Source organism: Sitodiplosis mosellana, unplaced genomic scaffold (assembly GCF_009176505.1).
Source record: "Sitodiplosis mosellana isolate CC-2019 unplaced genomic scaffold, AAFC_SMos_1.0 Smas_scaffold_6191, whole genome shotgun sequence".
Taxonomy (NCBI): domain Eukaryota; kingdom Metazoa; phylum Arthropoda; class Insecta; order Diptera; family Cecidomyiidae; genus Sitodiplosis; species Sitodiplosis mosellana.
Window position 1 is genome coordinate 5145672 of NW_022601432.1, and position 22431 is coordinate 5168102.

The 22431-nt window shown below is 37.1% G+C and overlaps 6 protein-coding genes across 8 annotated transcripts; 2 read left to right on the plus strand and 4 right to left on the minus strand.

Moving 5' to 3' along the window:
- Positions 1–257: 257 nt before the first annotated feature.
- Positions 258–1380, minus strand: LOC129576821 (cuticle protein CP14.6-like). Its single transcript, XM_055462543.1, has 3 exons — positions 1204–1380; positions 534–628; positions 258–446 (listed from the first exon to the last, which is right to left on the minus strand). The coding sequence occupies exons 1-3, from the start codon at positions 1338–1340 to the stop codon at positions 337–339; spliced, it is 342 nt and encodes a 113-aa protein (XP_055318518.1). The 5' UTR covers positions 1341–1380; the 3' UTR covers positions 258–336.
- A 1562-nt stretch (positions 1381–2942) lies between these two features.
- LOC129576541 (larval cuticle protein 65Ag1-like) lies at positions 2943–3610 on the plus strand. Its single transcript, XM_055461762.1, has 3 exons — positions 2943–3082; positions 3286–3380; positions 3501–3610. Exons 1-3 carry the CDS (start codon positions 2943–2945, stop codon positions 3608–3610), a joined length of 345 nt encoding a protein of 114 aa, XP_055317737.1.
- Positions 3611–4548: 938 nt separating this feature from the next.
- LOC129576822 (uncharacterized) lies at positions 4549–6005 on the minus strand. Of its 2 annotated transcripts, XM_055462545.1 has the most exons (4): positions 5879–6005; positions 5203–5790; positions 4973–5081; positions 4549–4867 (listed from the first exon to the last, which is right to left on the minus strand). In XM_055462545.1, exons 2-4 carry the CDS (start codon positions 5598–5600, stop codon positions 4694–4696), a joined length of 681 nt encoding a protein of 226 aa, XP_055318520.1. In that variant the 5' UTR covers positions 5601–5790; positions 5879–6005; the 3' UTR covers positions 4549–4693. The 2 variants fall into 2 exon arrangements, with proteins under 2 accessions (XP_055318520.1, XP_055318519.1); XM_055462544.1 differs by having other exon boundaries at positions 5203–5996.
- Positions 6006–6038: 33 nt separating this feature from the next.
- Positions 6039–8227, minus strand: LOC129576823 (uncharacterized). Of its 2 annotated transcripts, XM_055462547.1 has the most exons (4): positions 7981–8227; positions 7790–7872; positions 7413–7538; positions 6048–6990 (listed from the first exon to the last, which is right to left on the minus strand). In XM_055462547.1, exons 1-4 carry the CDS (start codon positions 7981–7983, stop codon positions 6798–6800), a joined length of 405 nt encoding a protein of 134 aa, XP_055318522.1. In that variant the 5' UTR covers positions 7984–8227; the 3' UTR covers positions 6048–6797. The 2 variants fall into 2 exon arrangements, with proteins under 2 accessions (XP_055318523.1, XP_055318522.1); XM_055462548.1 differs by lacking the exon at positions 7790–7872 and having other exon boundaries at positions 6039–6990.
- Positions 8228–16123: 7896 nt separating this feature from the next.
- On the plus strand, positions 16124–18118 carry LOC129576542 (zinc finger protein Xfin). The gene is made up of 2 exons (XM_055461763.1): positions 16124–16736; positions 17016–18118. The coding sequence occupies exons 1-2, from the start codon at positions 16124–16126 to the stop codon at positions 18116–18118; spliced, it is 1716 nt and encodes a 571-aa protein (XP_055317738.1).
- A 233-nt stretch (positions 18119–18351) lies between these two features.
- LOC129576824 (uncharacterized) lies at positions 18352–22161 on the minus strand. The gene is made up of 3 exons (XM_055462549.1): positions 21535–22161; positions 20651–21310; positions 18352–20565 (listed from the first exon to the last, which is right to left on the minus strand). Exons 2-3 carry the CDS (start codon positions 21300–21302, stop codon positions 18857–18859), a joined length of 2361 nt encoding a protein of 786 aa, XP_055318524.1. The 5' UTR covers positions 21303–21310; positions 21535–22161; the 3' UTR covers positions 18352–18856.
- Positions 22162–22431: the final 270 nt, after the last annotated feature.

The following is a 22431-nucleotide window of genomic DNA, read 5'->3' on the forward strand; positions in this document are numbered from 1 at the left end:
TATCCTCGTGTCTGGTTATTATTGTGGAATGAATAGATTGTGTGCATCATGGGAAAGGCGTCATTTGTGATTTTCCTTGTATTCATTTTTTTTACTTCATTTTGGGCACCTGAAAGTGTATGAAATCTAATTGCAACCATGTTGACGAGCACTTTGCAACCTCAATAGTCAGAAATTCCATATGTTCAATTGAACAAGTAAAAAATCTCAAATGACACGATCTGTAACTTAGACTCCTCCAGTGAATGAAAGATACGTTTTTGTTTTTAAATAAATTTCAACAATTTTCTTTTATTTACATTTAGTTTTCAATAAAAACAACGATTGAACATTAAATTAAGCTTGTGGGGCAACTGGCAAATGAGCACCTGACGCACGGTAACCGAACTCATCAGCGATGTAGTTAATGGTGTAGACTTGACCGTCTGGTCCGGTGTATGAGTATTCTGTGGACAAAATGGAAAATGAAAATTATTTGTTTTGAAACCGTCGGCGAAATAGTGTTCAGCAATGTTTGATCGAATTTTTCTTACGTCCTTGTACGGCATATGATGGGCTGGCGTCAACTGAACGTGCTTGGTTCAATGTACCTTTGGCTTGGGCCGAGATTCCGTTGCTGGTTTGTGATCTGTGCACGTGAAAAATGAGAACATTTATTGAATTGATCATACTCCGAGCATGTATATGGAGTTTCAATACATTATATTTGGTACGGGCGTCTAACTCCATCTACGGATTTTTCCAGTAGTTGTGAATCGAGTAGACATATAACGATTTCAACTATTTTTGGGCGAAATTATCTCGAAAATATACAAAAATGAGTTATTTGTTATGCGAACGCTCAAACGGCTACCGGAAATGTACGCGCAAATACACGCACTCGAGTGTATTGTAAATTTGTCATCTAGTAACCATTGCATGTCTACTGAATCAGTGCATACATTAACAGTAGTCGTTTGAGCGTTCGCATGACAAATAACTCATTTTAGCATACTTTTGAGATAATTTCGCCCAAAAATAGTTGAAACCGCAACTCAATAGAACACAACTGCTGGAAAAATCCGTAGATGGAGTTAGACGTTTCAAATACGTCATGTTGTCGGTATGGAATTGATTCACTAGGTTTTCCTTTCTGCTCACCACTCGACTCAACCGTGCACTGTTCTTCTGCTGTTTTCTTTTTTACAACGAGCAGATACTTACGCATATTGGTAGTTTCCTGATGGGTCGATGTCGGCTTGTTGGCTGACGATGTAGGCTTGTGCGTCTTGTGTGGCGCCTGGGAGAAGAGCTGCGACTGAGGCAGCGATGAGGGCAGCGAATACGATAACAAATTTCATTTTGACGTTTTTTTTTTGGCTTGGTTTGGTTAATCCACGAAAGCAGCTCAAATACTTGTGATATCTGGAGCAAGTGTTCGCAACCAATTTATAGTAAATTTTTTGTGAGATTCATCACCCTCCATTTTTTTTCCATCTTTTTACGATTTTTTTTTTCGCTGGTGTCTTCAACAGGTCTTATCTTCAACCGTATTACATTTTAGTACATCGATAAGCAATGTAAATGTAAACTTGAGAAAGACATTTAATGTAGTATAAACGCATTCTTGGCATCGAGAAGATGTAGTTCATTATATTAAAAAGATGTTTATTTCTGCAAACCAGCTCGCTTGCCATTCATAAAACACAGTTCCATTACTTCACTAGTTGTGAAAATGATTCCAAATCAGCCCCACCGAATGATACAGCATTATTGTTCCTGCTGAGGCAAACATACACTACTGATCCAAATTTTGTGTATGACAGGCACCTTTTCCATTCAAAATGTCGTTTTTGCAGTGTTCAAATCGTATTTAACCAAGTTGCAAAATTTTACTTTGCTGGTAGCTCGTAAGCCAAGATATTTTGCATCTGCGTGGAAAACGAAATTTTACGTATGGGAAACTCCTTCCCGTATTCAAAATTTCGGTCGGTACTGTATATTTAAATACTTCAATTCAATATAATTTGTTTCGATATAAATGATAGAAATTTATATTTCATAATAAAATGTATAAAATGAAAAACCATCAATGAAACGTGTGCAATTGTATGAATTTGCATGTATTGTTCATGTGACGCTATTCAATCACAAATAATGTTTGGTGTAAAGGTAAGCATAATCAGTGTAAAAGAAATGTTTGAATTTCTCTCCGCTTCGCGAAGTAAAATGTAAATATCATCATAATTGACTAGTCACAATGAGGACTTCCTGTGTTTCATATATGCCAGACACATTATGACATAATTTATTAACGATTGTGATATAATCTGACGAAATATCTACATTCTTGGGCTACAACCTGATCATGTCATCTTTATATTGGTGGTATTCGTATATGTCATTAACTCAATCGATATGCGAATGAAACTGAAACAAAAAAAAAATATCGTAAGTCAAGAATAATGATGAAATCATATGATATGATAAAAGAGACGACGATCGGTCGAAACAATAAAAAAAAGAAGACATTCAAACTATTGCAGTGTCACATGGAGACGACGAATGAAAAAAAGAGAATATTTTCACTTTCAAATGTGCTTCATCACGTTAAACTTTTGTCTTGTCTGTGGTCACTTTTTGTTTTTGAATGCTGTTTTCGTCGTTAAGCGGCGTTCGTGTGACCTTCACACCATCACAGATGCATCGACGCTTCTTCAGTACTGCACACAACGCGTTTTGGATGACGGTGCGGCGCGCATGATGCTTAAGGTTAATATCATCAATGGCAAAATGAAACACAACACAAACAAACCGAAATTCAAACATTTCTGAAAATCAATCATTGAGAAATAGAGGGTGTCACACACGTGACACAGGGTTACGTTCAGTTGGTAAAGGTATCAAATACATTTGAGCTTCTTCTGTGGATTAATCAAACCAAAAACAAAACACCCGTTAAAATGAAATTCGTTATCGTTTTTGCTGCCCTCATCGCTGCTTCAGTCGCTGCTCTTCTCCCAGGCGCCACACAAGAGGCACAAGCCACCATTGTCAGCCAGCAAGCTGACATCTCCCCAGATCTCCGTACATACTCATACTCGTAATGATTTGTTTTTTTTTTTCGATTGAAAATTTAAAAATTTTTCAATTATTTTTTTTCGATTTTTGTTAATGCAAAGAAAATTAATTCGAATAAATGATGTAAAAGGTCGAAATAATTTCAAAAATTCAAATGATTTGAAGAACAAACTGGAAAATTAGAAACAAAAAAAGATTTATGATTTTTATGTATGTTGTATATAGATCACAAACCAGCAATGGAATCGCCGCTTCAGAACAAGGTCAATTGACTCAACCACGTTCAGCTGACGAAACCGCTGCCTACGCCACACAAGGAGGTATGTACAATCCAATTGAGCATGAATATTTGAATCCGATTGTGCATTTTTGTATATGAATTTTTCTTATTTTTCTTATTTGAAAATAATCTCCATTTTCGCATTGGTTTTTCTCAAAAGAATTCTCCTGGACCGCACCAGATGGCCAACACTTTTCAGTTCATTACACCGCTGATGCTTCAGGTTTCCATCCAGAAGCCGCTCATTTGCCAGTTTCCCCAGTTGCTTAGATCAAATCGCCAGCATGCGAACTAGTCGAAACGATCATTTTGTCGATGTGGCGTAGATGATGATAGCACACTGGTCAATTTCGTTAGGGAATTTATTTGTTAAAATTCATTGTGACTTATTGTAAAATGTGCCGTTTTGTCTCACGTTATCAGCGGGAATAAATGGTTACAATTGAAGAGGATCGGTGATTTTTTCTATGAACTTCATTTTAGGCAAGCACAACAGCTCACAAAATACACGCCACTATTGGAAACTTACAAAATGTTCTATTTTTACATAAAATAAAATAAGTTTACTCCAAACTTTGAGCAAATAATTCTCAAGATTTTGTAAGCTTTGACATCGCACCACACCACACGAGCCATCTTTTGAAAGAAAAACGCAGAAAAACGATCTTACAATATAAAAACGCTTTTGACACATATACACAAAACTGGTCAGAGAATCGCATGAAATTAACGACCAAAAAAATCTCCATAATTATGGGTTTCAATATTTCGCATGGTTACATCAATACGTTGCCATTCATCTGCTGTTTTGTGTTTACTTTACGGTCTTTTTTTTTTGCCCTGTATCCACTTGAGGGGTTTCTTCGGTTTGACTCATTTGTTGTGTACAGTTTTTTTTACCAAAATTTCAACATTTACTCATCGTCCGTCAAGTCAGTGGAACCGAGATAATTTCTTACTCAATTTTCGTAGAATTGACAACTTGATGCTGCTGTAGGATTCTTATATTTTATGCAAACAGATATACCTTGATACAGTCAGCTTTTGTCCACAATATCCAGCAACAGCAACACCATAAATATCAGAACAGTACAAACAATATTCCTGCTAAAAGTCAGCAAAGTGACATAGAAGCAAACAAATAAACTTTCTGCTTACGTTACCTATTAACAGCAGCTCAGAAACGAGCTAAGACCCAATTCTAAAGAATTTTACTTGTTTTTTTTTCGCAATACAATGTAATTTTTATTTTATTATATGCAATCGGTGAATTATGATATAGTTTTCAATGTATTTTTCACAATCAATACGTGATGGATGAGTTGCTGGTGTTGAGTGGTTTTTGTTTTTGTTCTAACCAACCATCAAACTTAAAAGTGTGCGATCGATGCAGTAGACACCTTTTGAGAAATCACAATCCGTCTGCTCGGGTCCATACAAATCGATAATACCTTCATTGTCGAATGTTACTGGTATCTCATGATATCCCATGTGATCGAAGACGTATGCGGTAATTTTCACGACTCCCTAATAGATTGAGGAGAAATGTAATGAATTTTACTTTTTTTTCTTTCTTTTTTTTCTTCATATAAAACATATTTATTCTAGGCCAAAAAAAAAACCAATTCATACATCCTTTGTGATGTGTTCGAAAAATCCACGAACCACGAACACTGTTTCTCCATTGAAATTCTCGAAATCGCCTCTCTCGATGCGTCGTATGCCATTGCGAATGAACAAACTGTATGTGTGTGAAATGGCAAAGCCAAATTGGCGAATTATAATAAATTTGATATTTGTTCGATTGTTTTTTCTTCATTTTTCACATGATGCGCTTTAAAAAATGAATCTCTGTCACTCACCTGAATTCATATTCACCGTTTGCTTTGCCTGAATATTGATGATTTGTTTCATTGGTTTTGGGCAAATTATTGCTAATTGTCATTGATGATGATGCGACGGTAGTGGTTCGATCGTTTTTTATCGCTTCGTATACATCACCACGGTCGAAAACGATCTTGTCACTGTTTCTTAAACGATCTTTGAATGTGTTCACATGTCTTTGATCTGTATTTATTTGTTGCTGCTGATGGTGCTGTTGTTGTTGTTGCTGCAATTGCATCAACGGGCCGTTGTCCGTCAACCGCCTTACCCGATTAACATTTGCACTTTTCTCATGGCAAACCACCACACAATTCGATATCAAGATAATCGCGATTGCAACACCAACCACGTTGATGATACACCAATTTCGATTCATACTACTACTTGTTGGTACTGCTTCTGCTGCTGATGCCGCTTACCAATTCAAACGAAACAGTGTGAACGAGCCGGAAAAAAATGGATGCAATTGGTAATAAAAACACACGAAATATTTCGTCTATGGGCTACTACTTGCACACTCGATGAGTTACAACTAAACAGAAATTGTTGTCCGTTCGAATGGAGTGCTATTTATTGAGAAAGTTGGAAGTTTATTTTTTCCCAAAATTCTGGCTTGGTTCAGCGGAACCGAATTCTGATGGAATGCGTACTAACTTTTAGAAAATAATCACAAACAGAAAGTTTTGATTAGCGACATTTACTACTTTGGGTTTATCCACATTGAAAGCCTGCGTAATTGCGTTGATTATTATTGAATTTAGGTATGGTTATTTTAGTTTTCGCTCTTTCTCTCTTTCTCTCTCTATCGCTCTCTCTCTCTCTCTCTCTCTCTCTCTCTCTCTCTCTCTCTCTTTTGGTGTATGATTGTGTTGGTGTTGTGAATGTTACCAACATTCGATCGAGCTCTTCTTGTTATCGCAACGAACATTCTGCAATTGTATTGGCGGGTGTGTTTTGTGTACGAATATTAATAATAAAGGAAAAAAAATGACTAAAATAAACGATGATGAGAAAGATAAAGAGAAGACTCGATTCATTCCTCAGCCATAACCCGATGCTCATAGAACCGGTATATTTTATTTACTTAAAATTCTGTATGTAATCAACATTTCACACATATATGTACTATATGCATCTATCTCTTTTAGTTCTACACATTCTTTCTGTGGAATGTCTGTGTACACGTATCGGTTTTTCGCAGAATCCTACACTACACAACATTTTGTGTGAACACTGAACAATCAACATTTTAACACGACAAGAAGAAACAAATCGGAAAGTAATTCCCGTGTTTACTTACAATATCTGACTCTGGATGTTGCGTGCTAATAAACTCACATCGATTTTGCATTTAATGTTTATTATCGTTGTTGTTGCTTTTCTGTTTGTTAGCAAAATGGAATTCCAAATGAAATAGGGAATTTTGTTGTTATATTTGGACTAAGGCTATTTTGGTTTTATTTCTCCTCTTGGGTTTTTGTTTTATAAATAATTTAAATGGCAATTCAATTTTCTTAAATTGATATTAATTTGGTTGGGATTTTTATTTGTAAATTTCAAATTTTTTTCGGTTTTATCCAACGGCGCTTTTCAACAAGGCGTTGTATCTCAACTTAACAAGCGGCCGATAACCACGTTTGTCAGCCACATACATTGTCGTCTGAGTTATTCCATCGGGATGCTTCACCGAATATGCACCAACGACGGACAAATCACCATTTACCAACATTCCTTTTTGATAATGCTCCTGATTGTCGGTTTTGTATCTAGGAGCAAAAAAAAAATATGTTCACAATTCAGCAAATGGACAGATTTATTTGTTCATTTAAGAAATTAAAACATTTTTCACGAATTTTCCCTTATTGAACGACGAGACGTTATCTCATTCACTCTAATAGCAGCACGCACGCACTCAAAGGCACCAATATAAATAGAGATAGAAAGTAAGAGCGAGAGAGCTGAAAAAAATTAAGTCTACGTTTCGTTGTTGAGAAAATTAAAGAAGAAATCGAGAAAAACTGAGAAGAAGATTAAAAAAAATTGCTCTCGATCATTCTTTGAGTTCTCATCTCCAGGATAGATAGTTACTTTTCATTTCCTAATCTTGTCATATTTCCTCCTAATCACCCAACAATCTAATTGAAATTTAGGTAACACATAACAATGATTGTACGCGTGTTTTGCTTACGAAAATTCGTATTGATTCTCTTTGGCATCGGTGTCGCGTTGCATGATGGCATCGGTGGCACGCTTCACCAAAAATTTTGCATCGGATAGCATGGTAACATCGGTGACATCATCCAAATGAAGGTCTCTGCAAATCGATCGACAACAACAACAAAAAAATAAAGTCACACACAAAAGTCAATATTTGAATTTTTGCGTAAAACAGTAAAAGCATTTTAATTTAAAACGATCAAAAATTTTTGTTTTCGGTCATTGTTAAACCAAAAAGATAAAGGTCACGCCAAATAAATCACTTAAAGGCTTATCAAATGGTAATTTACGATATTTAATTCAATATTTTCTTCTTCTTCTTCTTCTTTTTTTCGAAAAAAAACTCACTGGACGGTAAAAAATAATGGATCGACATATCGACAGTAAATCGCACCCACAAGTAATATCAAAAGAAATGGCTTTGCATCACTCTACGTTGAAAATATTGGAAGATATCGTTGTAATGTTACAATTTCTCTAAATTTTCAAATTTTATTATTGAAAAAAAAAAGTGGCAAGAAAAACACACACAAACGAACCATTTTAATGAATCTTGGTCGCACTGTTAAACTTTTAAAACAAATCAACTTCCCGGCGTCGACTGATCAAATGTAAAAAGCGTAGCGCTACCGTAATGAAAATGCAAATAGTCTGATGATCTGAATCTCGTCGGACGTTTAATTACACTGGGCGACTTTGAATCGGTTAATAGTATTTCGAAGCGAGTTTTGTCACACAAGGCGGCATCGTTGAGGCTCAAAATCGTTTCAATTTTTTTGCGATCGTCCAAACACTTGTTGCTTAATGTTGAATCAAATGACAAACATAAAAGTTTATATAGACTTTTTAAAAAAAAATTTCATCGATAGAGGCAAACAGTGTTCGCCGAACACTTATTTTCCCCACCCGATTCGTCCATAACTCGGCAAAAGAAGTTAATCAGTTTTTTGTCTAATGTGTTTTTCCCGTGTTTGGTGTGTGATCCATCCATCTCTCGGGTGACACATCATCTGATTAGGTGGTCATCTATTTTTTTCCGTACTGATTATCAATCATTCTAGGTGTGAACAATGGTCTTATTTTCGGTCGGTCATATTTTTATATGCCAAATTTTTCAAACCTAATCAAAGCCGTGTATCAAAACCGTTTCCACAGAATCCATCTTATGTCATCAACCGATGAGCCAAACGCGAAGACAAATCGAGGTGAATTGTGTTTAAAATCATGATTAAGATTATATGCGGCGGCGATTTGATATGTTGAATAGATTGCTGCCTAAACGACTACCATGTGCTCGATCTCCATCTGCGGCGGCTGCATTTTTTTTGTCTCTCAATTTGTGCCTTGTAACAAGTCAATCGACGATCGACAAATATTCACTTGAACTAATTTCAATATAAGCAAAAGAGATACAGAGAAGTTTTTTTTTTCCTTCATTCAAACTAGCTACACGGCACGTGACAAAATTAAACTCTAATCCAATTTTTGTTCGCGAAATTAATTTTATTTTAAATTATTCATTGAAATTAATGTGCATACATATCAAAGAGGCCGCATTTCATTGAGGCCGTATCTCGTTTGATCACATTTGCGCATTTGGTGCAACTTGTTCGTTCAGACAACAACCATTGAGTCCTTAATTACAGCGACAAATCGATCGGTGGGTAATTTTTGGTATTATCGCAGCTGCATACTTGTTGTCATTATGTCGTCGCTTCGATTTTAATTCCATCATTTGCAATTGGTTGATAATGAACAAAATAAATATTACTTAAATCACTATTTGTGTTCCACTTGCCTATTTGAAACACTTTTCCGTTCAAAAAACGGGATTATCTCCGTTCGAATTAAAAACCATCATATACGAAAGCCGTTCTTCAACTGTTAGCATAGCTCTTGTCATTTTGGTTATTTTTTTTCTTCTGTCAAACCATTTTCATAAAATATAAATCGAAATACTTTTTTCTTCATCTTCAATTCATTTTTACCATTCGCTTGGATTGTCCTCGGCGCGCACACTTGAAACTCATTCTAATGCAGTATGTTTGGTATTTGCTGGCCCCAGAGCCAAGCGCTAACTCAATCAACGCGTCCTTTTAAATAACAATTTAAATCCCATTCATATATTTACCGGGGCAGTCGAGTGAATCGATCGTGAGCGAAAACGAGAGCGAACGGAAAAAAGAACAATAAATAATCCCGTACGATTTTCAAGCGGTCGGAGATTTCGATTCAACAAAAGTATTTTTTTTTAAATCCGCTTTACTGTAAGTTCGGGGATAGTTTCGACACTTTGAAAGTACACTTGTTCGGCGTATTTTTTTTTCGTTTCGAATTTTATATGAACCGCTTTTGACACGGTTTTTGCTCTCTCTCTCTCTCTCTCTCCCCGCACATTAAGGACAAGCGTCAAGCGTTTTTTAATCGAAACTAAATGGAGAAATGCGCTTTTGTACTATTTGCGTATCGAATTGAGCTTGAATGCATCATCGCATCGCATTCAGTTGATTTTCGGGCGCAATTCTTTTTTCTTCTTCATGCTGTAGCATTTTATATGCCCACATTCATCTCGCATGTGTGCTTGTGTTTTTCGTCCTATTTACTTATCGTGCGCGCGCGCACACATATATATACATTATTTTCTGCTGAAATGTGCACAAACACGTACTCTCTAACGCACCAGCGTACACGGCTGACATACATTAGCAACATTTTACGTTTGCTATTTCATTGTTTGATCTCTCACTTTTACGCAGTCTACGCGTAGTTTCGCTTTTGATATAATATTCTTTTTTGTGTGTGTCTACACTTGGATTGTTTATTTTTGGGGTAGACTGAGAAAAAAAGAGAAAATTGTTATTTTAAACTGTGTATTTCTAAGCAAAAATGATCGAAAATTGTGCATCTTGTGTGTTTTGTTTTTGGTTGTTGGGCCGAGATTTTCATTTGAGAACGCATTTTTGGATAACAAATCAAAGGTAGCATTGAACGTCGATGACATGCTATTCGCATCGCGCTTGTACTCTCTCTAATCTCTCCAACAAAGTTAATTTGGCAAAATTTGTCGATTTCGAAATAAAAATTTCCAATTGAAATGACAGTTTGTATGCGACCAGTTCATTACAATTCTGATAATTTTTGCAGTATTCTAATCCAATTCGTCGCCTTAGATCGCCGAAATTTCAACGCAAGTGCATTTTTTAACAAAAATTCAGTCAAGCTGACTGTAGCCAATTGGACCAAAATGGTAATAAAATGCGGTTTAGTCTCGGTGATGGTTTTGAGTCAGGCAGACCAAGTTAAAGCCATGTTTGATATGCGCTGAATCAACCGAACAATGAGCCTGTCATATGAAAATATGAAACCGAAGTAGAAAAGACGAATACGAAAAAATCGTCGAACAATAGGGCGAAAATGTTGTTAAACGCATATTCGAAAGAAAAAAAAACCACGTGCATCAACACAGTATTTGTTATTCTATGGCATTGTTATTGTTGTTGCTAGAGGAGGGAAAAAAAATCATCATATTCTCCGTACAATATATCCCGCTCAAGTACCACTAATTCAATCATAGAAATTATCTTCAGACCATCAAAATAGTGTACATACCGAAAATTTTAAAAAGGGGCAAAACGATTTGTCGTCATCGTCGTCGTCGTATTCGTTTGCCGTCGTTGAATTGACGGGGCTGAGCTCGCTCATTGGTTGGTTGCTTGGTTGGTTGATTGTTGTATTTTTGTGGGGTGGCAAAGTGAAATTTGTGAACGAAAACAGGTGTTGCCACGCATATTATGAGTTGTTTGGTTACGGAGATCAAGCACATCAGCAACATCAGCAGCAGCATCAGAACAAAGGCAATCCCGAAGACATTGGCATTATGATTAATTTTAAATGCGTTTATAATCGGCAAATGGAAACTATTATAATATACAGCCAACAGTTATGAAGCACCGGCTTTATATGCATATTTATTAATTTGCATGTGTCTCAAATAAAATGGATTGTATTTTTTTCTTCTTCTTTTTTCGTTCGGTGTGACATGCATAAATTAATATTTTGATGTTTGATTAAAAATCAAGTCGCCTGATGATTTCCTCGTGTATCGTATTATTTAGCGGCAAAATAAATATGAAAAAAGTAATCGATCGAAGAGATATGTTGGACACCGATTGAAAATGTAAAACTCAATCGTTGAATGTGTACAAAATATGGTCGCGTGAAGTAAAAATTAGCTCGAACCAAAAAAATGGCAAACTCGTACCAAAAAAAAAGGTCAAGATGAGACGGAAAAAAAACATTCGAAACGAAAGGATTTAGGCTCAAAAGAAAGCGAACATAAATTGTTTGACAAGATGAAAAATCGTTTGAAAATTGGAACAGAAAAACATGATTGAACAAACAAATTGTTTTTTTTTCGCTCAAAATTAGCAACACAGATTATTCAAATCCAATGTAATGATTGTTCGAGGCATCGTTCGACGTAATAAATGATTCGAATCGAACCGAACCGAAGCAAAGCTAAACAACTCCAGAAAAAAAACATACCAACAAAAGACGTACAACTATTTGTGCAATGCTGAGTAATGAAACGCGCAGTTGTTGAATGCGATGAACGAGAATAAAGAAAAAGCGGCTTTAAAGTGGAACCAAAAAACATAATTTAAAAACCGGGAATGACGAGCAACAAGAGACGGTATTTAAAAAAAAACAACTATATTAGATTATAGCCCCTAAAATTCAATAAAGATCCATATTAAAATACAATGTATATGCTGTAAGTTAATACATGCACGATTAGCGTGCATGAAAAAACATTTGGGCTGCAAATACACATAAGCAATACGGTACTGCACATATATGCAATGCGTAAACTATCTCCGGTTGTTCAGCTTGCCGATTGGCTTAATGAAAACAACACTATAATCGAGGGGTGCAACGCATTGCTGCACCGCATCCGAATGTTACATGCAGTGTGAGTGGTACGCATCATAGCTTTTTCTCTCTCTCTCTCTTTTTATCTTTTTCTCTCCCGCACGGAATTAGACTTACTCTCCGGCCACACAATAGAACAATTTAATTGTTTTCTTGTTTTGTGTGTCAGTCTCGAACCATAAAGAATAGCAAACGCAGGAACGAATGAAGAATGAAAGAAAAAAATTACCCTCAAATACTTGCGTTTAATGCTTAATCGATTTGCGCTTCATTTTTAAATTGTTTCGCTAGCGCCGGTTTTTGTGTGGTGCAAAATAAACTGGGGTAAATGAACATCGCATGCAACACATTGATTTGCCCTACAAAATATTGCCAACGAATTAGGTTTTCCTCTGAAAATGGGTATTTTATAACAAAATCGACAGAAAGAGAGAGAGAGAGAGAGCACCGGCTTATATTCCATGGACGAATTTGTATGTGTTTGTGCGTATTAAGTGTAACACTTGCACACCAAACAAACGACTCTGGTCTTGTTTTCTCTCTCTCTCTCTCTCTCTCTCTCTCTCTCTCTCCTTCCCACAAAAGTGAAATAGCTCAGTCAATATGTTTTTAATTGTTGGCGTGTGCCAGCAATAATCAATTGAATATGTGTATACAAATCCGGGCACTTTGCTGGCGTTTGTTTTGTGTCAACTTAGCAAGGCCGCGAGGCGTTGATCCAACAACGACAACGACAAATGACTTTTGAAAATGTGCTCCAGTTTTCCGTTTTTTGTTCGTTATCTTTCATTATTCCGTTTGTTTCGTGTTTTCCTATGCTTTTTCTCCGTTTCTTTCGGTCCTGTTTCTTGACATTTCCTCCTATTTGCTCCTTTTCGGTTCCTTTCATTTCGCGTTGTTTTCCGTTGTCTCAAGTGCAAGTTATTAATGATAGTGACACTGTTTTTTTTTTCGTCGACATCGTCGTCACACAATCATCGCATTGGATTAGCAGATTGAACAACTCATTTTGTTCATTGTTCTAGAACGATATTGTTAATTTGATGAAAAAAAAAAACTAGAATCGCAATAATCGGAGGGAAATGTCATTAATTAATCGTCTATTGTTCGAGTATTGGACGACAACATTAGCTCAATCATTTTTCAGATTGTCATCGTGGCGTAATAACGCGGTGTTTAGAAAGTGAAATGGATCTATGGCCAAATTACGTCGAAATCTGGCGTTACTGTCGATTGTTGCGAATCAAACCCGCATTCATCGCCAACGATCACACTACCATTTGAAAACACACAAATATGTGAATGAAAACATTAAAAATTATGGGCTAACCGAACTCATTCGAAAATGAAAATAAATCATGAAACACATTCGACTTGATTTGCCATAGATGATATGTGGTGCGAATTGGAACACGTGGATTTGAACAGGATGATGACGACAGAAAAAAAAATAAACTACTTGAAACAACCATCATCATATTGTGCATTTACCGGATTGCCTTTGCTGCACTCAATGGCCGATCAAACGTCGGGGACTAAGGAGAGAGTGAAAGGAAAAAAAAAAAATATTGAATTGCAATATTTGCGTAGGGTGTGAGTGGATAATTTTTTTCTTTTTGATTGAAAATTTGGATATCATTTGCTGTAAATGGCTTTATTTCAAGTGGTTAAAAGGCCTGAATGGAAGGAAGCAACGTCAAAAGGGAGCGACTGAACATATCGATTCAATAGAGATTGTAATCGTGTGCACGCGATCCGTTTAACACTTGTACGTACAACCATGTTAAAATCTTGCATTTCAACAACCTGATCAAATATATCATATATATATATGTGTTCAGCAGTAGTAGTAGCTTGATAGACAGAAAAAAATGCATCGAATCGATCGAAAAACATTAACATTAATTTGCCCAGCATTGTTTGCACAAAAATTAAACCACTTCTTCTGTGTAGTGCGTATGAAGATTTTGATCAGAAGGCGATTTTTTTCATTCTATCATCTGAAATGTGCAGCTGCCAACAGCTTCATTAAACGCAATGCATCCCAACGCATTGGTTCAATCAAATGCTCTATTGAGTGGTTTTCTGTTTGATTCATTTGCATTGTTGCACACACATATTATACCACCAAGTTGGCTTACCGCCGATTTCCATATGCATGGCATAAGCATATCGATCCAATCGCTTAATTACAGATAAGAAAACCTACCTCATTTTCACGCTATTGTTCGGTGTATAATCCGCAAATTGCTTTCTGTACGCCATTCGGCAAGTGAATGCAATTTAACGGAAATGCATCTGATAAGAGCTGCAAACACAAAAGTCAAAACAGTGCATAAAAATCAGGGTGAACAATAGCAAATAACGATCTGATAAGAATTTTTCTATTCGTCGTCATCGTCGCCGAAATCAGCTGGCTGTCGAAATGCAAACCAAACACTTGGTACTGCAATGCATATGAAAGGGTCGTCAAGATGATTATTATTCAATTTTATTTTCTCTTTTGGTTTTGTGTAATTTATTTTTTTTTGTTCGTCATGTGATGGGCCACAACCACATATATTGCATATTTGAAAGCCGTGGTTTTCGGCAAACAACAACATCGAATCATGTAAATTCGATACACCGCCAAAAAATGCACCGCGCGAGCAAGTAACATGTTAGAATTGAGTCCTGGGTTGTCAAGAGCCCGGGTTAAAGGAATTAGCATGAATAGTTTGTGTGTGTGTGTGTGTGCGCGTGAAATATTTGCAAGGATGATATTTTGATGTTGGATGAGCGATAGGGAGGGACCACCGAACACATCCAGCTGCATCACTAATCACATTTAATATGGTGATGACGATGATGTTTAAAGCGATACATATATGTATACCAAAAATTAAAGCCAATGCAAGAAAGAGAGGGAGAGAAAGAGAGACCCTTTTTTGGCTCTATATGTGTATTTGTGTGCCGGTTTCGCTTTCTCATTTTTGCCCATTTGATTTCCGAATCTCGTTTTGACTGACTATTGTTTAATGAATGTTTATTAAAAACCAGAAAAAATATGTTTTAGCTTAGGCCGGGGCCAAATAACGGAGTCATCATACAATGGTTGTGTGTGTGTGTGTGTGTTTGCGAGCAATGAGCTTTAATGCATGCAGTCAATTGAATGGTGAGTGAGATGCAAGGTTCAGCACTTGTCATCACATTTGCACTATTGTGTGTATGCTTTAGAGAGAGCTATTCGATGCTCGCACTACTCGTCCCCGCACGCATTACACTGAGCACTCGATGTGTACACCACCAATGTGTTCTCCGTCTCATTTTTCACCATTCAATTTTGCATGGCATCACACTGCCATCTCCGATTTCGATTCGGCTTTTCGGCGCGGGCCACAAATCAGAGGGTTGCAACTTGTTGTCGAGATTTTTTTTTGTGTAGTTGAAAACCTGAGCGAGCGATTCGAACCACAATTGCACCACTATATAAACCACGACCAAATTACAACTCCGATCAGATTCTAATTGCATTCCAACTCGAACACACATCCGGATACCGAGCTATCTCTCTCTCGCGATCGACGATTTTCATTTCATTTGTTGACCAGTTTGAGTTTTGCGAGCAGAAGTTGAGTTTTGTTTGAGAAAAAATAAACAAATTACGAACTGAACCCGTTCGATTTTTGTTCTGAAATTCAGGCGAGAATTTGGAAGTGTTATAAGTTATTTTTTGTGTGAACAGTGATTTGTGTGTTTGTGATTATCAAAATGTTCCCGATTATTCCGACACACATGCTAAACGGAACACCATCGTCAACGTCGTTGGGTAAAATGGCATTGAATCCCACCAGTTCCAGTTATTCGAATGCATTTTGGAATGTTTGGACCGAGGACTTTCTACGACGCAAGTACATTTCGACCGCTTCGAGTGACCATTGCTTGACAAATCATTCGATCGATGCCATGACGACGACTGAGACGAAAACTCGTGACAGTAAACGAATCAAAATCGAACCAAAACCAAATCGAGGATCATATGCCGCTGAAGCGATAGCCAAAGATTCCAAAACCAGATCATTCGATTGCATCGACTTGAGTGGCACGGAACAAGAAGCCAAAAGCAAAAGTTTTATTACCATCGATACATCATCGGGTTATATTGCAAACGATCAACATTACTCGGAGAGCACGTGGCTGCGTAGCCTAACACTGGCTCATGACACATATAGTCATAATGCTCAATTGGAAATCACCAGCGATCATCGGTTGCGAGTGAAAATCGTCAAGCATTTAGTGATTGACGAGGAGATTCAATTGTGGTTCTCCGATGAAATACTTGCCATTTTGACCGTTCCATTCCTAACACCCGCCAATATTTTAGGTGAGTTTTGAATTTTTTATTTACGCTAAAAATAATTTCAAACTGAATTTTTTTTTTCAATTGTCTGAATTGCAATTTTGTGGATTGGGCAGGAAAAAAATGTGACGCGATTTCATTGTGAACATTTGATAAATGCGATTTTATGCTGGACTTGAAAATGAAATTGGCACAAACTTACTTTACGTTGATTGAATGGATTTTTTTTAGATTTAAATCGACAAAATAAAATATGAAATATTAATGGAAAACCTAATGAGCCCCATTACCTTTTGATTCCAGGAAAAAACTGTTACAAATGCATCGATTGTGAGAAAACGTACGAAAATCCGAATCCGTTAAAAATTCACCTGGCAACAAAATGTGATCGATACACGATGGATGACTTATGGTCTCGACTCAACGCAATTTTACCATTAAAATCGTACACATTGGCACAGCCAATCAGCCCATTCCGCCACCATCACCATCACCACCACCACCATCAGCCGACGACAACACCAATCCAAAGCGCCGAAAATTCATCCAAACTGTTTCAATCACTTGACACATCGGATCGTTTGCGTGCAACGTCCATTCCATCATTTGTGCCTTCGTCGAGTCCACATTTTGTTCCGCCAATCACCAGCCAATGTATGACGACCACAAGTCTGGTGACTCCATCGTCGTTTCATCGTCAATTTTCATTGCAAAATTTGCATCAGTTATCTGCCTTTCAACCCATTCCAATGTCACTATCACCGCCACAAATCCACCAATTTGCCCCACATTCTGCGCACAATTTCCATCAAAATGCAGCGTCGTCGACAGTGAGTCATTCAATTCCACAGCCATCATCAAATGCACCGATGAATACGGTGGTGTCACAAGGTGAAAAGGTTGTGGCCGCCGCGGCGGCTCAATTGGAGACAATCGTCAGCAATATGGGAACATCGAAACAAGGACACATTTGCATTTACTGCGGTAAATTGTATTCAAGGAAATATGGACTTAAAATTCACATAAGAACACACACCGGATTTAAGCCGCTCAAGTGCAAATATTGCCTGCGGCCGTTCGGTGACCCAAGCAATTTAAACAAACACATTCGATTACATGTTCAGGAGAAATCACTCTACAAATGCCATGTGTGTAGCAAAATTTTAGTACGACGTCGAGATTTGCTGCGTCACATGAATATTAAGCACAATGTAACGACAGCAGAAGGCAGTACGTCAGAAGGGCAATTTAGCGGCGAATGTGAAAGTAGCAACGACAACATGACCCAACACTCGACAAATGGTTTCAACGAAACCAACAGCAGCCGAAGTAATAGTGTCTGCGATATTAGTTCAAACGAAGATGATGACGATGATGATTATGACGTAAGAGTCGATGTCGATTAAGTTAGATTAAGAAGTAGCCTTGAGTATAGATGCCAACATTGAAAAAGTACCAAAGATTTTCCAAAAAAAATATCACATACAACCATCCATTGCTCAGTGATGAGCTCTTGAGAAACACGAGAATAACCTTAGGATTATGAGGATATTTTATCCAGTTCACTGAAGAATGAAACAAGAAAAATTAGTACAAAAAAATCCGAGCCTTCACCAAATTGAATAAAACACATTTCATCTTTGTCTACTTGCAACTATGAAACTATTTTTTTTATTATAATATAATTATCTACGTGTAATTATTTTTTTTTTGTATAAGTTAGAGATAACACAGTATCTGTTTCTCTTTGTAATATAAGGTGATCACAAAAATATATTGATTTAATCTAATATAATTCATTTTGTTTGGTTTTTTTGGTTTGGTTTAATTTCAAAATAGAAACATTTCTGTTGTTGTGCTTTTAAATAACTTTGCGTTGCAAGCGTTTGCCATTTTCATCATCTAAACGACTACACTACATGGTTAAGCTTAAATATACGATATATTTTTGTTGTTGTTGTTCACTTTTGGGGTTGAATTGAGTAGCCAGTTTCATTATGGTTATATCGATTACGGCGGCTATGGCGTTTTGTGTTGTTGATGGTGTTTATTTTTGATTTTGGTTGCCACACTTGAATGAGTTTCAGGTTGTTGCTTTGGTTTTTCTCTCTGTTTTTTTTTTTTTTTTTTAATTGGAAGTTAGTTTAGACGAATGCTTCACCAGCACAGACGGAACACTGTGTCTTTTTCAAGGAATTTTCATGTTCAAGCACATAATTTTGCTTGAACTCAGTTTCGATTAGGTCATATAGATCGTCGGTGTACTGGAAGAGATACTCATTGAGTGAGGCACAACCATCTTCGGCACTAATTTTGGTAAGCAAGCAATAAATGTCGGTGATAAATATATCCACCGATATAAAGCGTCCCAACGACAATTGAATATTGACCGCATGATCGTTCAGCAATTTTTTGGCCAATGCAAAGAAAATCGTTGCCGATTCATAAGACAAACGCTTTAAAATCTCTTCAATGGTTTCGTGCAGCTCGTTTACATTGGCCGTGGCACAGCACATTTTAAATTTGCCAGAAAACATTTCGACACGTTCTTCAATCAGCAGATACACCTTGCGATTATCGCTCAAATCGGATTTGTAAGCATGTGCAGCATCATAGTTTAACTCTAAAGTGGCCAGCGATTCAGCTGTTTGTTCGTTTAAGTATTCACGAATTTGAAAATCGATAAAATGCAGCTTATCTGAATCAAGCGTTAAAATGTAATTGTTTATATCCAAAAATTTCTCTTTGGTCGATCGTTCGACAAATTGTGCATAGGCCAATTTGAGAAAGCGCTCAAAATGGGTTGGTGCTCCAATTTGTTCCTCCAACTTGTTCGCTACACGAACCACCAGCTCTTGCACAAAATTCAAAAATATCGCATAAGTTTTTAGCGTCATGTCATCCAACAGATGAACCAAAACTTTTCGAAGTGATTCGGTGCCACGGTTTGTAACCTGCTGCTGTAATGTGCCCACCATCGATTTTAAGCGATTATCGAATACTTCACAGTACTCCATTACGACGGCCAGGCTTACATTCACACAGAAATCTTCTTGCTTCACAATTTTATCGTCTTCGAATGGTGGTGCTGATGCATTTACTGTAGCTTCAGCTTCAACTTCAGATTCTTTTTTGGTTGCTTCAGTCATGTGTTGCTGTATCTTTTGCTGCTGAGCTTCAACAAATTTCAACAGCTCTCTCGGGTCGCCCAAACTTTTAATCGATCGCACAATAATTTGGCCAACATCCGTGCGTAGACCACGAATCAAAACCGTTTCATTCACCAGATGGGAAAATGCTCCCTTTTGGCGTTCGCATAAAATTTCTTTCATCGAATTTGGATTGCTTGAGTCGTTGGATCGCATAATTTGTTCGGCCGCTTGGAAATTGCTTATGGAATGTGTTAACAAAAACAGCGACGCACTCAACTGTGCTAAGTGCACTTTGGAAATCGGTTCGCCATTTGTCCAATTTGACAGCATTGTGTGAAAACCATCCAAGCAGCCTGTTGTGTGCAAACTCAGCGCACCGATATTCATGAAACGAACCGTATTCCGTGTTAAATGTGATATGTTTTGGCCGCTTTGAGCGGCCGTCGTAATGAGCTGTGTCGCACCAGCTGCACCCGCAGATAATGTACCCGCCGCAATGTTAAACCATGATGCTCTGGCCTCTCTATCTTTAATCCCAATACTTTGCTTATGATATCGTCGATCATACAAATCATAGGCACTACGAATTCCAGTGTACACAGCGCACGAGATTCCTGCCACAGCCGCACCAGCAACTACAACCGGAGCCACGACCAACGATGGTATGAATGTTGCCGCAGCCACACCAGCTGATGCTAAACCTGTGAAATTGAAAATTGTGTGAGAAAAAATCAAACAAAATCCATCGAATTTCTCTGTGAACAACTTATTTATCATCACACTAACCAACAACCGTAGATCCAGTGTCCAAATTCTTGGTCAGACCCGATCTTCGCACAAAAATATCCAACAACACCTGATCTTTTGATGACCCATTATAGATTCCTGTTCGCGGTGCAATCACCAATCCATCTTCGTATTTATTTTTCTCACGAAAATCCTTCCAATTGACGTAGGCACGCCCAAATTCATCCACAAAGATGGCACAGCACTTGGTTTGTCCATTTTCATCGGTGGTGGTGCCAAGGCATTTTTGAACACGAAACACTGGATGTATTGAGAATCGTGTGGACTTTATGTCCAACGGGTATGTTAAATGATCCTTGATATTTGTGTCAAATACACAGCACACAAACACCGGTGACATAAACAGATGCTTGTCGCCCATGTACTTTTTCTGTGACCAAATCAAATCAACCAGCTGGTCACGCTTCGTTTTATTCATTTCAGGCATCATTAAATCGATTTTCACTTCGAGCGCCACTTTGCTCGTATAACAATCGTAAATAACGCTGGTTTTGTGGCCAAACATTTCGTAAAATTCTTGTTGCAATTTAATCATGTCAACGGGTGCATCAACAGTACTATCAACGGCGCCGCTGATACTGCTACTGCTGCTACAACTTTTTTCGCTGTTATCGCTGTTGTTTCCAGCCATTTTTGTTTCTTTAGTAATTTTTTTTTTCGGTATATGTGAAGAACAACACATGGAAGGGCAAAGAAAAAGAGAAAGAGAAAGAAAAGGGAAAAAAACACACATATAAATGTTATGAGTCAAAAAAGTTTCGAATAACAAAAAGGCAAACAAAATAATTCATATGATGGATAAATCAATGTCATTCTCTGCTATCATCATCATCATCATCATCATCATCATCAACAGTACTCACGATATTTATTGCAGTTTAGTTCCGTTTTCACTATGAATGACACGTCAATGCATTGGTGTACTTTTTTTTTGTTTGCTCTTTGGATTTTGGTTGTTGTTGATTTCTTCTTTTAAATTGTAGATTTTTATTTTGGTAATGATTTGTAATTTTCGTTGTTTTGGCAAATAAATTCCTCCTGGTTTCGTTTGCGTTTTTTTTTTATTTTTTTTTTTTGATTTAAAAAAAATTCTTTTGTTGTTGTTGTGGTTCGACTTAGAAAAAATGATATGTTTACTTGGTCCGTTGGAATAAAGTTGATATTTTTGATTTGGATTTATAATCGTAATTGTTTTGTTTTCATTTAAGATTACTTGGGTGTTGATAGAGAGCACAGTAGGTTAATTGAAAAATGAGTAGAAGTTGTTTTTTATTCTTTTAATTTTGTGTTACGTTTCGAAAACCGAGAACTTAAAAAACAACGAAAAAACAATGAAAATGGTAAAAGGGTTAAAGAAAATAATAACTCAACTGCGTGCAAATGAATCACATTGAATACTGCAGTGTGCTGTGGAATGCAATGCCCCAATACAATGCATGTGTGTTACACTCTAGAACATCTGACTTTTTCCCATATATACATGAAATGTCAAAATGTTGCGCAAAATCGATACAACGTCAAATTGAAAACAAAAAGAGACCCGAAACCCTTCAAGCGTGACCATTTTGAAGGTTTTCGTTCACTCTCTGTCATGCCGTTGTAGAGTTTTCTATAGTTGTTGTTTTTGTATCGAAACAATTTCATGGTGAGTTTCAGGTCGTTCAGCTGTAAGAATGCGAGCAAAATGTGTTTTAAATTACGTTTTCTATGCGGCTGCTGTTGTTTCTATTATTTTCCTGCAATTAAATTATTTGCTTGAA